The following is a 14057-nucleotide window of genomic DNA, read 5'->3' as shown; positions in this document are numbered from 1 at the left end:
GGAATGGTGATGGTATTTCTGGCACAGGAACTTTGATAGAGGTTAACATGGGATGTACGGACACCGTGTGTCCGCTGTCCCTATAGAGATGTATTTCAGCACCGGCGAACAGGGATTCGGTTGGTGGTATACAAGTCCATGGAGCCCGTGGTTGGGTGCTCAGCTATTATATAGAGATGTTCATTTCCGGGCAAGACAAGTCAATCAGCAGGAGCCAGTCTCTCAATGTGAAGTGATGAATACGATCCCTTGGGGAGCCACAAGACATATCTCTGTGCCACCACCAGGCCATCCACCTGCTTGTCAATTCCAGAATATGGTTTTGAATTCGGCACATGAAGTCAAGCTATGTTCTTGGGGCTCTTTCAGGGGTTGTTTGTTTACATCGGACTTCGACAACACAGCAACGGTTGACCAGCACGCCAATACACTAGCACTCCTCACTCACATCATCTGACCCTACATGAGAGGTGCTCGATGTTCCCGTTTTGGCCAATACCCCAGGTGTGTCTCTTGCTTTGAACTAGGCAAAATTTCCTGAGACCTCCCCACCCTGCTTGCGCACTCTGAGATCGGTATCCCCAAACCGATGAACAAGTTTCGGGGAAGTGTTGCTCCGAATCATCGGACCCCATGACGGGCTACACTGGCGGTGGCCGGGCGCCAGTCTAAAGTTTCCTGCAAGTTATCGGTTAATGCGTTCCTACCAACTAACCACGCGACTGATCGTCAGTTGGACTTGTCCCTATCACCAGCCAAGGGGTACATCTATGGTATGGACAAACGCACCCCTAGACTCCGTCACTGCCTCCCGTAAATCTGGTGAGATAACGACACATGCAGCAGTAGTTCGTTGCAACCCATGAAAACCACCCTCCAGCTTGATAGTAACGGATAGTCACGGCCAGCGCCGGAAGAGGTGGGAATGGTCGGAATTGAATCGCAAACACCCACGGAAGCAGAGGGGTGTCGGTCCATATGTCATCAACCCCTATAGCTCTCGCTGACCGAACTATGATAATCGCTGCCGGATACAACCAAGTCCAAGGCACCGGGATCGAAACTTGCCGAAGCCACATCCCAAATCTTCGGACACCTCACTACGGAGAGCTATAACACTAGGTTGAGACTGTCCTGCCGGGGATGTATACAGTATCCTTTTCATACGGTGAGCCCCCTCCCTCCCCACGAAGCATCCGTTTGACAATGTCACCGTCGGATGCCTACAGAATATAGCACCAAGCGGTGACAAAACGTAAAGCTCCCAGCCGCACGTGGTGATCCCGCACAGGGCACCTCGGGTTGCCGGTGAGGCGAAGGATTGAGATGCATGTGTAACCTCCTGCAAGCCACCAAGCCACCGTCACCTGCTTGAAGGTTTAGATGTGTCCGTTGGTTGTGTAAGAGATTTATCGTCGAGAGCATATGCACACGCATTCCTTCGACGCAAGGCACGGGGCAGGAGAAAGACAACTCGGCCGAATTCCGAATCAGTGAGGGTGGGTGGTGTTAACTCCGGTCTCACCATCTCCACCATTGTGCTTCTTCTGCACCAATCTTGTCGATGCTTGTCCTGTGCGGAGCTTATGCTCTCTTCGCTATTGGGGCTTCGGTAAGGCGGTCTAAAGGCAGAGAGGTCCTTACATGCTCGCCCAACATCGGACATGAGATGTCAAGAAATGTACTGTGCTCATATATCTGCGTAACCATATGGCGTTGCTCAAACCCAAGGCTTGGCCCAGCTAGGCACTCCGGTCTCCTGGGTACGGTACACGGAAGCGCAGGGGCATGTTTGGATCTTCTGAGTGTGCTGTGTCTGCGTGGAGGTGATATCCTCTCTGCTGTGTCACCTCAAGCTCCAACTGATTCCTTGCCAACTGACATCTCTCACGGTGAGATGGCAAGGCGACGGTAGTGGTCTCTCACCGCAGCCATTGTTCGAAGCACCCGTGGGTAATCGATTTGTCCTTGTCAGCGGTGTGGGAGTAAAAGTCGGCAGTAGCGGACAGACAGTAAACGGCCAGCCGAAACCAAGTGGACGGAGGATAATACCCCTCTTCGTGGTGAGCCGTTATGCCTGAGGTCAGTCATGGTTGCTCCCACACTCGGTCCGATGCTGCATCCTGCCCATCTTGTTACATCACGCCCTCCAAAGAAAGCACAGAAAATAGACTACAGTACCAAGCCTTCGGAGAACTCCGTCCTGGTGCCGCGGTTGGAGAGCACCATTACAGAAGTCGTTGGTGAACGTGGCAGACAGCTCAGCTAGCCAGCAGACAAGCGATGTCAGAGTCGATGTTGCGCGATGCAGTATTTCGTAAGCGAAGCGAGTGCGAAAGGACATGTGAGGTGTGAAAGGCAACAGCAGCAGGGGAGCCACGGGCCGTGAATCCGAGGCCAGACGAAGCATGGAAGATTCGGACATGGTAACCTGGAAGGTGGGATACAAAAGACGAGGCTGACAACAGCAGCCCCCGCAACTGATGACATCGACGGAGTAACCCACCTCACTTACACAAACAGTCGAGCGAATTTCATCCGACCGTCGAGAAAACGGACGAGCGGACCAAAGTTGGATGGAGTGCGGTAGCGAGGAGAATCCGTTTCCCATGCCCTTGGTTCTGGGATGGGATGGGGCAGGACGGAACGGGATGAAATGGAAGGGTGTGTGTTTATTGCCTCCCGTCCCCATCCAACTACATGCTTTGGTACGTTGTCTCTCTGACCGGCTATTGTTCAGAGTGACGGTGAAAACGATCCAGGCCGACCATACGGGCAATACGATGCCTCAGGTATGTTCCACAACATCAAGCCGTACCATCCATAACTCCTGCCAGGGACCAGCCCTGTGATGACAAGCTTGTTTTCGAGATAATATTCCGTGAAACCTTGTCAGTTGAGGGCTTGTTGGTGATCTGACGGCAGATGGCGTGCCGTTGATGAAAGGGGCTGCAGGACGGGAGGTTCACGTGCAGGGCCGCGTGATCAAAGAAAGGTGGCATTTGCAACCCCTTTTAATCCTTCCTCGTATATACTTGGATTATCCCGAAAGTTATTGTAGTCGTTGTCCCGTTGGGCGGTTCACCGAAGCTTACTGTCACCCATCCCCGACTCCTTCCCTATGTTAAGTGTACATACGTACTAGGATGAGTGGTGACCAGCCCCTGGGGTGCAAGCGGCACCAGGATCGGGTCCTTGAGGCTTCCCGTCCTGGGGCTGTGAATGTTTGGGTCGATCTGGAAGTCAAGGAGGAACCTGTGCAGCCGCTGTGTGTGGAAAGTTAGGTTCACGGTCAAAAGAGGACAGGGAGTGGGACAAGTCAGTTGAATTCTCCATGTCGATAACTTGAACGTGGTAATCAACTTATCAAGGCCCGCTTGGGTGATGAGTTGAAAATGTAGACTGAAGGTTCTGATGCGCCATCGTCAACATAGATCTCACCTATTATGAGGCGGGCGTTGCTGTGTGCTTTCAGGTCGCATTCCAGTGCGGCATGGAAGAATTGGGTATTACCTAGACAGGTACTTGTGAGGGCATTCATGGATATCTGAGTTTCGGGAGAAGAAGGGAATGCATCGAACCTGGAAATCTTGACAGGATGAAGCAGTGACTTCAAGTGATGAGCTCCGCGGTGACGGGATTCCATGAAAGAAAGTTGCCCGGGCATGTCCACAGCGTGAACTTTCTGTTAAAGACGCTCAGGTAGTCGCCGGGATCAATTTCGCGTACAAAAATCTGGCCTGCACTAACAGATGGTCCCTCTGACCTTCCCGTGGTGCTCCTTTCTCTGGAGCATCATCGCGGAATCCTCAGGCCCTGAGCCTCCAGACGGCGGTTTCCCAGCATCCACATAGCCGTGGAAAGAACGGGCTTTGGCTCCTGCCTCACTGGAAGCGGACACCAAAGTCTTCTCAGCAGCCCGCTTTGGGAGTGCAACTGGCCCATACATGGACAAGGCGATGCTGGATGTTTTCCTTGCACACAAGATCTGTGGGAAGACACCTAAGTGCATTGGACTCAATAGAGGCTGTACATCAAAAGCTCTTTGGCTTGTATGAAGAGCACCAAGGGGCATGACTAGACGTTGAGGTGGCGTCCCGTACATGCCCATGCTATGCACAACATTCATTCCCCCAGCACTTCCTTGGGCTACCCTACAAATCACAGAGTTTCCATTCCCCTACATGCTCAAAATAACTTAATGGAGGCCCTCCAGAGATCTCTTTGCTGTTTCCCCAGAGGCCGTTCTAGAGGCCCAAGCAAGTAATTTCTCTATTGCACTCAGTGCCTGGAAGGAATTCGTGGTGACGAATGCAGTCAAACGCTTTATATCCGTTGTGCCCGTTTCTATTTCTCGGGTGAAGAAGCGATATCAGTACCAGGTCTTTGACATCAAGCAATAGAGAGAGTCACAGCAGAGGATAGAGAGAGCAAGACGTACCCGACACGCCCACTAGAAACTCCCATAGCATTACCCCAGAGATTCCAGGTAAAGCTCACACCTGTTGGAAACTTGCACATTCCCAGGCCGCCCCATTGCTTGTACGAGCCGTACGTCACGAGGCACCGGTCCTTATCGGGAGGGTACCCCTGATTGACGGTGGGACTCTCCGGCCAGTACTGTTGCGCGAAGACGGTCAGCTAGGTCCCTATTCCATCGCTTATCCGCACCACATAGGTAGGTCAGGTAGAGAGGCGTCTTACAAAAAGCCAAGACTGCTGCACGCCATAATTCCAGCAATTCACCATGTAGACTTGCTGGTAGTTGATAACCAGTTGACGCTCCGCGAGTTCGGCCTCGAGTGTCTCGTTCCGGGGAACGACCTCGGCGGCGGGCACGGCGGATGCGGCGGACGGCGCAACGGGTGACGCCATAACGGCGGCTAAGAAGAGCGACAGAACAGCGAGGAGCTTCATGATGTTGCGGTAATCTCTGAGCGGAGAGGACAGAAGAAAGCGGGCTGTGTTCTGCGCGTAGAGAGGTCGACCTCTGTGCTGGCTGTGGGAGCGTTCGCCGTACCAGGACAGAGAAAAGCCTTTATATATAGGACTTGACATCAACCGCCGCACATCCCACGTAACAATATGTCTATCCCTTCAGTGAAAGATCGTGCATGGCCCATCGAGGGTGCCTTGATGCAGCGTTCCATGGCTCACATTCAAGACACTCGTACCAGCATGCTGGCTCTCCTGGATGATTACTCATGCGGTTTACATTAACCGGGACTAGAGACAATCTATCATTCTCGGCGCTGCAGAACGTAAGCATAGCAAACACTATAGCGGATGCGTTGGGGCCGCTCGTAAAAGTTAGATCCGTAGTATCTTGCACAGTCCAATGCCATACATGGATTGTCTGCGGATTTTGAGGTCAACAACAGGAACTGACAAACTAGATATGAGGTTTCATTCCTGCCTTGCTAGCTGTCTTGGAAGGCAAGGCATCATGCTCCGGCTCGTCAGGCCAAGATGGGTTCTTACTCATCCACTCTCGTCGTAAGGATTCAAAGGCGCTTACAAGATATACGTAAAGGTTTCACTCGGCTAGGCAGAAACCAAATCGAAGCCAGGGGGACGACATCAAAACAACGTTTGGTAAACACCCCAGGTCGAAAGATTACAGAACCGAACTTGAATCCTCAAAATAGTGGAAAGCCACCCAAGTCGATGCGCAGTCCGTCTCAATCCACCAACCAGCCGCTCCTCCATCAACTCATGTCCCACAACCTCCTCAACCCCGTCAACGCGATCAACAATGCCTCATCCGTCCGTATCCCCCTCGTTCCCTGGTTCGGCAACACGTTGACCCAATGATCAAACAGCTCGCGGGTCTTGGAGCCCTGGATCCCCATCTCGCTCAACTGGGGGTCATTCATGGCGGCGTACTCGATCCCACGCGGCCCACCAAAGACGATCATCAGATGCTTGAAGTCTAAAGGCTGGTCGCGATCGATGGGGAAGGCGCGCGACAGGGGCACGCCGCGCTCCGACGTGCCGATGCTCACATCGTAGCCATCTTCGAAGGGGCTTTCTGTCAGCACGGCCGACAGAGAGGGCGCACGGCGCACGTTGAAGCCCCAGAAGTAGCCACCTTCGGTGCGCGGGGTTGCGGGGTGGACCGGCTCCGGGGTGCCTCGTGGGTCGTCGGGCATGCGCAGGGTCACGCGGGTTTTAGGTGGGATGGACTCGGCGATGGTGACGGTTTGGGGCATGCCGATATCGACGACGGTCCTGGATCAGACAAGGCGTTAATTCCAGCCTAGGCTGAGGTTTTACTAAAGTGAGCATGCATTGGAGCTTACCCCTTCCCACCCTTTGGTGGCAGTTCCAAGGTCATCCCCTCACGGTACGGGAGCCACTCATCCTTGTGTGGGTGATGTGGCATATCGAGACTTGGTAGCAACCCTTGCGACCTGAGATTTGGATGTATGGGGAAAAGAACCTTGCGCATGAATGGCGGCGTCTCGAGGTAGGTCAAGATGTGCTCCATGAAGTGTGCCGGGTCGACGTCGCCCGTATAGGCGTCTGGGTCGGCGTTGGTGATTCGTTGGTCCATGGGGCTATCGTCATAGATGACGACCTCATCGACCGAGAAGATGGCGGCTGCGCGAGCAACGCTTCCTACACTGGTCGTCCTCTGCTCCCGGGTAACACAGCTGGCTAGGTCAGTTTTCACAGTAGTTCTGAAATGGTCATTGAGCAAGACGCACTTGGTGATGATGCTTGTTGGTACGGCAATGGAGACGGTCCATTCCCTCGGCTCAGTAGGCTTGAACCTCTCACGTTCTGGTACGTGGAGGTCTTTTGCATCGCTTGCATCTTCCATCTCATCATCAAGACGGCGTTTCTGAGATAATGTCAGTCTTGTAGCTCAATCGAGGAACAACAATGGCATGCCTACCTTACGCCGAGGCTCAAATGATGGCGGCATCATGAAAGATTCTGAGAATACTCGGGTATTGGCGGTTGCAAGATTCTTTGGGGGCTCTCTCACTTAAAGCACTTTCTTGGACGGTCGAGTTGAATGAATGTCTTCTTGAATCTTGGATTTTGGTCTTGGACCGGCAGAATTCTGAAAATCTTGACCGCTTTCGTTATCCGCAGGAGGTCACGGAGTAGCACAACCCTAACCCTTGAGCCTCAGCCCGCAATCCCAGCATGTGGACAAGTTGCAAGGGTTCGCGACGATCCTTGGGATCTTGGATCACCACCTCGTTGCCTTCAACACACCACAACAACCAACGAAGAATCACAACAGCAACAACACATCATGGCAACCCACATCTCGTCGCCGGCGGAGTGGCGCCAGATTGTCGGCTCCCACTCTGTTGTCGTTGTAGATTGTAAGATCCATCAATCCAGTTCTCTTCGAGACCCTGATCATCTCACCCCTGATGAGCTGGACTACTCACACTTACCCAGTCTACGCCGACTGGTGCGGTCCCTGCAAAATGATCGCGCCCACCTTCGAGTCGCTGGCCACCAAGTACTCCAAGCCGGGCAAGATCGCCTTCTGCAAGGTCAACGTCGACAGCCAGCGCGAGATTGCCTCGCAGTACGGCGTCCGCGCCATGCCCACCTTCATCGTCTTGCGCTCCGGCACCGTCATCGACACCATCCAGGGTGCTAACCCGCCTGCTTTGACGGCCGCCGTTGACAAGGCTGTGAAACTGGCCGGCCCTGGAGGAGGTTCTGCCTTCTCGGGAACCGGGCATCGTCTGGGCGGGACGCCAGTCTCCAGGCCATCTGCTTCTGTGGGCCGGTCCAGTGGGTCGTGGGATCTTGCATCGTTGTGGCAGGCTATCGTTACATTCTTTGGGCTGTATCTTTACTCGCTATTCTCGGTGGGTTGCCCTCCTTCTCTCCATGTGTACTGGATGGTTCATTGATGACTGACTTTGCCATAGCTCGATCCTTACAAGGCAGCAGAGAACTCGCCGTTCAACGTCAAGAACGCTCCTGCTCCAGGGGGCCGGATTTCTGGCGGCGCAAGGCCAGCAGCCGGGCCCAGAGTCAAGACGCTGGCTGATTTGGGTTCAAGCTAGTTAGTTGTTCATGAGCTGGGAAGCAGGGTCTGTCTGGTGTTTGGCGTTATGGGAAACATGGGACGTCTGGCTACTCTTGTATTGTATTTTATTGGTTTCTTAGGCTTCGCCGTTTTCTGTTAGTATTCGAGGAAGACGAGAGGTTAATGTGATGGTCGAGACAGCGTGGTCCGTACCGTGTCGAAATGTCCGGTACAACACCACCTTACAGTGTCACGTGCGCATGTAATCTTATCGCAATCTATGGCCCCAAAAAGTTTGGATCCATCCGCCGTGGCCACTTACACACCTCGACTCGACAGAAAGGACATCACCCGCCCAGCATTGATCACGACGGCACCATGCTCTCGGCCGGGAAGCTTCAGAATCGGTGTCCTGGGTGCCGTTCCCGGATTTGGGGCTTTCACGACGCCCTCTTGCCACGGGCAAGGCCAGCGCCGCAACCATTCATTCAGCGCCCGCGAGCCCATCCGCCCTCCACCCCCGCCTCAGCCCGTGCGTGGCCCATTGCCAGTTCTGTCCGGCATTTCTCGTCGACTCCAGCGCCACGGCAGGACCCCACCAAGCCGACGACAGGCTCTACCGACTCGACATCTGCGGCTGGCCCGCAGTCACCTGAAGAAATCGAGGCCTTCGTCCGCCAGGCGCGCCAGACATTCGGCCAGACTCTCCCCCGAGATTACCTGACGCCCGAAGAATACAAAGTCTACGAGAGGTTATACGGTCCACCATTGCGTGAGACGGCGCCGGAAGATGTTGGAATTCTATTCAACCGGCCAGGCCCTGAAAATTTTGAAGATGGAAAGAATTATAGCCAGGGCCAACCGACGCTGTTCAGGGAGAACGAGTATGGGCACCTAGAGGAAGTGGAGTACACCTTTGATCGTGCCACTGCAATGGGGCAAGAGCCACTTGTGGAGGGGCAAATGGCAGAGGAACAGGCTGTGGAAGACCTGGATGAGTACCTGGATGACCCGGAGGCTGCCCTTGAGCCTGTCGATGCAGGACCTATCGATTATCTCCGAGCAACAGCCAACAACCCACGGGAATACGAGGCTTTGCTCAAACTACAAGCCGACTTTGAGGCTGCTGCGCGGCAATCTCGAGAACAATTTCACGAGGAGGAGGAAATCGAGCAAGAGGAACCAGAGGAGGAAGAGATCGAAGAGGACGAACGCGAACCAGACGCCATTTTCAGCGAGGACGGCGAGGGTAACAAACGGCTTCACGAATACACACGGATGGGCTTGTGGGGTACCAAGCCCAGCACTCTACAACTGCCCAAGGTTACGTTTGTCGAGCCGATCAGCACTTTGTTGGCCAGGACTGATATCACACATATCCGCGAGACTGCGGAGCGTGTGCTTGGAGGGCCAGGCCTGCCATACGGTCCGGCAACCCCCAAGTCGAAATCCAATCTTCCGCAGAAGCCTATTCTCCTCCAGGCCGGCTTTCACAGGATGTCCCAGATCGAGGCCGATGCATACCTCGCAACTGTGATGCCGGGCCTTTATGCAACCATCACCAGCATCCTCGTCGAGGTGCGGAAACGCCTTGGTGAAAAGTGGATCCGGGATCTCCTGTCACGGCCTGGAGGTCGTGGTCCGCGGGTGCTCGACGTTGGAGCCGGTGGCGCAGGTCTTGCGGCATGGCAGCACATCCTCCAAGCCCAGTGGGACGTGCTGCGCGAGAAGGGTGAAGTTAGGGGCGAGGAGCCCCCTAGCAAGCGGACTGTTGTGGTGGGCAACGATAACCTGCGGCACCGCATCTCGCAGTTCTTACACAACACCACATTCCTGCCGCGCCTGCCAGACTACCTTCACTCGCTCGAAGGTGCGGAGCGTGAGCTTGACTCTGGTGGCCAGCCCCAGCAGCGCAAGCAGTTCGACATCATCATTGCGGCGCACTCGCTGATGCCGCTGGACAAGGAGTACAAGCGGCGCGACTTCATCGACAACTTATGGACCATGCTCTCATCCGAAGGAGGTGTGCTCATCGTCATCGAGAAAGGTCATCCGCGTGGTTTCGAGGCTGTGGCCGAGGTGCGCGACCGCATGCTGAATGAGTTTATCATTCCACCGCACCAGAACTCCGAGGACGCCATCCAGTCCGAAGCAGAACGTCAGCGTGAGCCCGGCATGATTGTCGCGCCGTGCACCAACCACTCCAAGTGTCCCATGTATCTTACTCCGGGCCTCAGTCGGGGTCGCAAAGACTTCTGCCACTTCAGCCAGCGCTTCATCAGGCCGCCATTCCTCCAGAAGGTCCTTGGCGCTTCGCATCGCAGCCACGAAGACATTGACTTTAGCTACCTCGTCATCCGGCGCGGAGCGCACCCGGCGCCGTCTCCCAACTACCTCCATGGCAAGGAAGCTACCGACCGGGCGTTCAAGGGCTACGAGAAGCAGCCTGCCGGGAGCAAGCCGCCAAACCCGCTGTCTCTACCGCGGAATATCCTGACGCCGCTCAAGCGGAAAGGACACATCACCCTGGATTTGTGCACACCGGCGGGAACGATCGAACGTTGGATTGTGCCCAAGTCGTTCTCTAAGCAGGCGTACCACGACGCACGGAAAGCGGAGTGGGGCGATCTGTGGGCGCTGGGAGCCAAGACAAGGACGCTTCGCAATGTGAGACTTGGTAAGCCCGGTGAGGAGGATGGGAAGAAGAAAAAGCCCAAGGTGGTGAATGTCAAAGTACACCCGAAGTTTGGTGTGTTGGATCCGGAGGACCAGGGGGTTGTGAGGCCAAATCACCAGGAGTAGTAGTCCACGGAGGCCCATGAGCGGTCATGTCATGGAACCAGGGCGTGTACACTGACGTTGTATCATATTGTACTATAGACTGAATGACCTCTACACTAGGATGAAAGGACGAACGGAATGTAAGAAAATGCATGGCACACAAACACATCTCACAAGGCCAAGCCCGCGGTCTCGGGTTCGTCGTGTGACCGGTTGCCAAAGATCATGGGAAAACCTTCTGTCCGGAGGACATTCCGCGAACTCCCATGCAGACCATCGTGGCGCAGGAGGGGATTTCGGGACATGCCGAATGATTGTGGACAAACAGCTATCCTCATCCGGCAGGCAACTCGCAACGAGCTGCCTGCCACTCCTCCAGGCATCGGCAATCATCGCCATGCCCGTTTAAGCTTAACGTTTAGTAATACATACCGTTGGTCCTCAAGGATGGGATTCGCAGACTGCCCCCCAGGATGCTGGGGCGAGTGAAGACACCAACCCCAGGGCCATCCACATTCTGCAGTTTTCTTCACCTTCCCACTGCTCAAGCAGTCGGCGTCTTGCAGACAGGGCCAAAGACGCGCACGCATAGTGTACACACAATGTCCTCCCACACCTCATGGAGGTGCGTCGGCAGTTTGACTTATCGTGGTCAAGACTCGTCACAATCAAGGGGCCAACTCCGTGCGTGCATGACAACCTCGCCGACCTCCTCTCCTGCCGTCCAGGACGTTTCTTGTGGTTGCACACCTATTTATGCACTAAGCACCCCGTACATACCTGTCCAACACGAACCCAGCCAGCGAACCCAGAGAGTCGCAAGAAGCCAGCCCAACACAGTGCAGACAAGCATCCGTGCTTGACATGAAGTGAAAGGACCCCCATCCCTGCAATCTCCGAGCGGCATCAGCCGCTGCGGAGCCTTGCTGGTGCCCGCACAGTGGAGCCCGGGGCCGGGGGTTGCTGAAGGCCCAAAGCGCTGGGATCCCGGCCAGGGGGGGCCAGGACGGGATGTTCGGGCACCGCAGCCAAGCGTCCAGGCACGAAAATCCCGTCCCGCCAAAAAAACACAAGTGAAGATCGCAAACTTTCCCAACGCTGGACCCCTTGATAGTTGACGGGGCTCCACCTCGCGCAAGAAAATACCTACGGAGCACGGTCGACAACGGCAACATACGGAATACGCATATCGAGCGTTGAGGTGAGGCGGATGGATGAATGGTGAGTGAGTGAAGGCGAGGAAGGGAAGATAGTGCAAAATATGAACAAGACATTGAAAACTGATGCTGGGGTAGAAGATCTTTGAAGAGTTGATTGATACTTCTTGGGTATCTGAGTAGTTCAGAGAAAACTGTACTACAGTAAAGACGGATCACCACTGAGCTCTGCTTAGGGGAACGACATTGGGAAGAAAGAACAACAGAGACAAAAACAGCGTCAATTCCGGTGATCTCGAGGAACGGCTTTCGTCTCACCGGTCAGCATTGTAGCTCCTCGGGGATATCAAAGTCAATATTCAGTACACCCTAACTCTTAGGAGATACGGAACCTTCCGTTCAGTTCTCTTCCGTACGATTGTGACAGTTGAGGGTGTACTGTCCTTCGTACCGAGGACCGGGTGTGCATCTTGGTCATGGAGTAAACCTGGATTCATATCATCGACGTCGCCAACCCCCTACGTTTGAACCCCTACCTAGTTCACAGAGGCCGGAGCCAAACAGCGCCGCTTATCGAACCACCATGCAACCCTCTCAACGCCTCTTCCGGCTCCGGCACCTTCACCTCCCCAGCCTTCACCCCCACTACGTCCCCTACAGCCTAGCCAGCCGCGTGCAGGAGCATCTCCGGCGGAAACAACTCGCCTTCAAGGACGCTGCCGCCAGCGGGAGTACTACCAGCCTATCACCGCCGCCCCCCGCGCTGATCTCCTTCACCCCGGCACCCGTCTACACCCTCGGCCGCCGCCAAACCGAACCCCTAGACCAGGCAGAACTTGCACGTTTGACTGCTCCATTAGAGGTTGCCACCCCTCTTCACTTCGGACCGACACCAGCACCAACAGCAGAAACCATCCATCTCCAACCCCACGTCACCCCCTCCCCGCGAGGCGGCCTGACAACCTACCACGGCCCGGGCCAAGTCGTCCTCTGGCCCGTCATCGACCTCAAATCCGTCGGGACAGAGGCAGCTGCAGCGGCCGCCGCCCGACTGAGCTGCTGCGCTCCCCCGACCGGTGGTGGTTTGACGGTGCGCACCTATGCCCGGTTGCTCGAGACGACGACCATGTCCGTCTTGAACAGGGTGTTTGGGCTTCGGTCGACGACGACGGAGGATCCGGGGGTTTGGGTCACCCGCCGCCGCCGGGAACGGGAACGGGAACAGGAACAGGGACAAGGACAGGAGGAGGAGCTGGCAAAGGTTGCCGCCCTGGGCGTGCATCTGCGCAGACACATCACGGCGCTGGGGACGGCGGTGAATGTAGCCATGCCGGGCAGTGATGGACTAGGCAGCGATGGCGAGGAGACGCGGAATCCGTGGACAAGGATCGTCCCGTGCGGACTGCCGGGGAAGGAGGTGACCAGCGTGGCTTGGGAGTTTGCAAGGAGAAGCGAGGGACTGGGTGGCGAGGGTTTTCGTGTCGGGGTGGGAGTTGTGGATGAGATGTTGTTGCAGCAGGTGAGACCAGGGAGGATAGCAAGGACAAGAGAGCAGGCTGTTGCGGAGGTTTGGGCGGAGGAGTTTGCCGGGGGAATTGGGCTTGGGAATGAGGTCCCCGACGGAGGCGTGGAGATGGTGGACACGGAAGAGGTGCTGGGTTTGATGGAGGAGTTGACCAGGTTGGCAGAGAAGACGGGAGATGGGCAGGACGGTCAAGTTACCCCGGAAGAGGCCGAGTATTTGGGGCGAATCAGGATGTTGCTCTAGTCAGGGCAATGATGTAAGTCAATGTACGCGCAGCGTCCTGTTTCTCGAACATGCCAAAAGACGGCATGCTGAGCTTCAACTCCGTGGATTAGATCTATAGGAGGTATCTGATAGACAGAGCGCCTCTCTAAACAGTATTGTGGGTCAATACAGACAACAACAAAGATACTCAACGAAGCAAGGCCACATCGGCTCAACCGACCCACGACACACCGGCCCAAATGGATGGCAACCTCACGGTGCAGTTCATGCTCAGTAGTATGCACGGAACGAGTGCCCGCGCAGGGCAAATCCTTCATCATGGTGTGCCCCTTGCGGACCACACTCCGGTTTTGCTGGACGA

At 55.3% G+C, this 14057-nt stretch overlaps 5 protein-coding genes across 5 annotated transcripts; 3 read left to right on the top strand and 2 right to left on the bottom strand.

Moving 5' to 3' along the window:
* Nucleotides 1-1720: 1720 nt before the first annotated feature.
* Nucleotides 1721-4917, bottom strand: VTJ04DRAFT_7428 (uncharacterized protein; the record flags this gene model as incomplete). Its single annotated transcript, XM_069365754.1, has 7 exons — nucleotides 1721-1816; nucleotides 2283-2431; nucleotides 3143-3266; nucleotides 3730-3745; nucleotides 4442-4453; nucleotides 4514-4620; nucleotides 4705-4917. 7 exons carry the CDS (start codon nucleotides 4915-4917, stop codon nucleotides 1721-1723), a joined length of 717 nt encoding a protein of 238 aa, XP_069216757.1.
* Nucleotides 4918-5708: 791 nt separating this feature from the next.
* VTJ04DRAFT_7427 (uncharacterized protein) lies at nucleotides 5709-6931 on the bottom strand (the record flags this gene model as incomplete). Its single annotated transcript, XM_069365753.1, has 4 exons — nucleotides 5709-6231; nucleotides 6303-6656; nucleotides 6711-6847; nucleotides 6902-6931. The coding sequence occupies 4 exons, from the start codon at nucleotides 6929-6931 to the stop codon at nucleotides 5709-5711; spliced, it is 1044 nt and encodes a 347-aa protein (XP_069216756.1).
* A 339-nt stretch (nucleotides 6932-7270) lies between these two features.
* VTJ04DRAFT_7426 (uncharacterized protein) lies at nucleotides 7271-8045 on the top strand (the record flags this gene model as incomplete). Its single annotated transcript, XM_069365752.1, has 3 exons — nucleotides 7271-7343; nucleotides 7423-7844; nucleotides 7908-8045. 3 exons carry the CDS (start codon nucleotides 7271-7273, stop codon nucleotides 8043-8045), a joined length of 633 nt encoding a protein of 210 aa, XP_069216755.1.
* Nucleotides 8046-8386: 341 nt separating this feature from the next.
* VTJ04DRAFT_7425 (uncharacterized protein) lies at nucleotides 8387-10810 on the top strand (the record flags this gene model as incomplete). Its single annotated transcript, XM_069365751.1, has 1 exon — nucleotides 8387-10810. One exon carries the CDS (start codon nucleotides 8387-8389, stop codon nucleotides 10808-10810), a length of 2424 nt encoding a protein of 807 aa, XP_069216754.1.
* A 1719-nt stretch (nucleotides 10811-12529) lies between these two features.
* Nucleotides 12530-13714, top strand: VTJ04DRAFT_7424 (uncharacterized protein; the record flags this gene model as incomplete). Its single annotated transcript, XM_069365750.1, has 1 exon — nucleotides 12530-13714. The coding sequence occupies one exon, from the start codon at nucleotides 12530-12532 to the stop codon at nucleotides 13712-13714; it is 1185 nt and encodes a 394-aa protein (XP_069216753.1).
* Nucleotides 13715-14057: the final 343 nt, after the last annotated feature.

Source organism: Mycothermus thermophilus, assembly GCF_041956435.1.
Source record: "Mycothermus thermophilus strain CBS 625.91 unplaced genomic scaffold VTJ04scaffold_5, whole genome shotgun sequence".
Classification (NCBI taxonomy): Eukaryota; Fungi; Ascomycota; class Sordariomycetes; order Sordariales; family Chaetomiaceae; genus Mycothermus; species Mycothermus thermophilus.
This window is presented reverse-complemented; position numbering and strand designations above follow the sequence as displayed.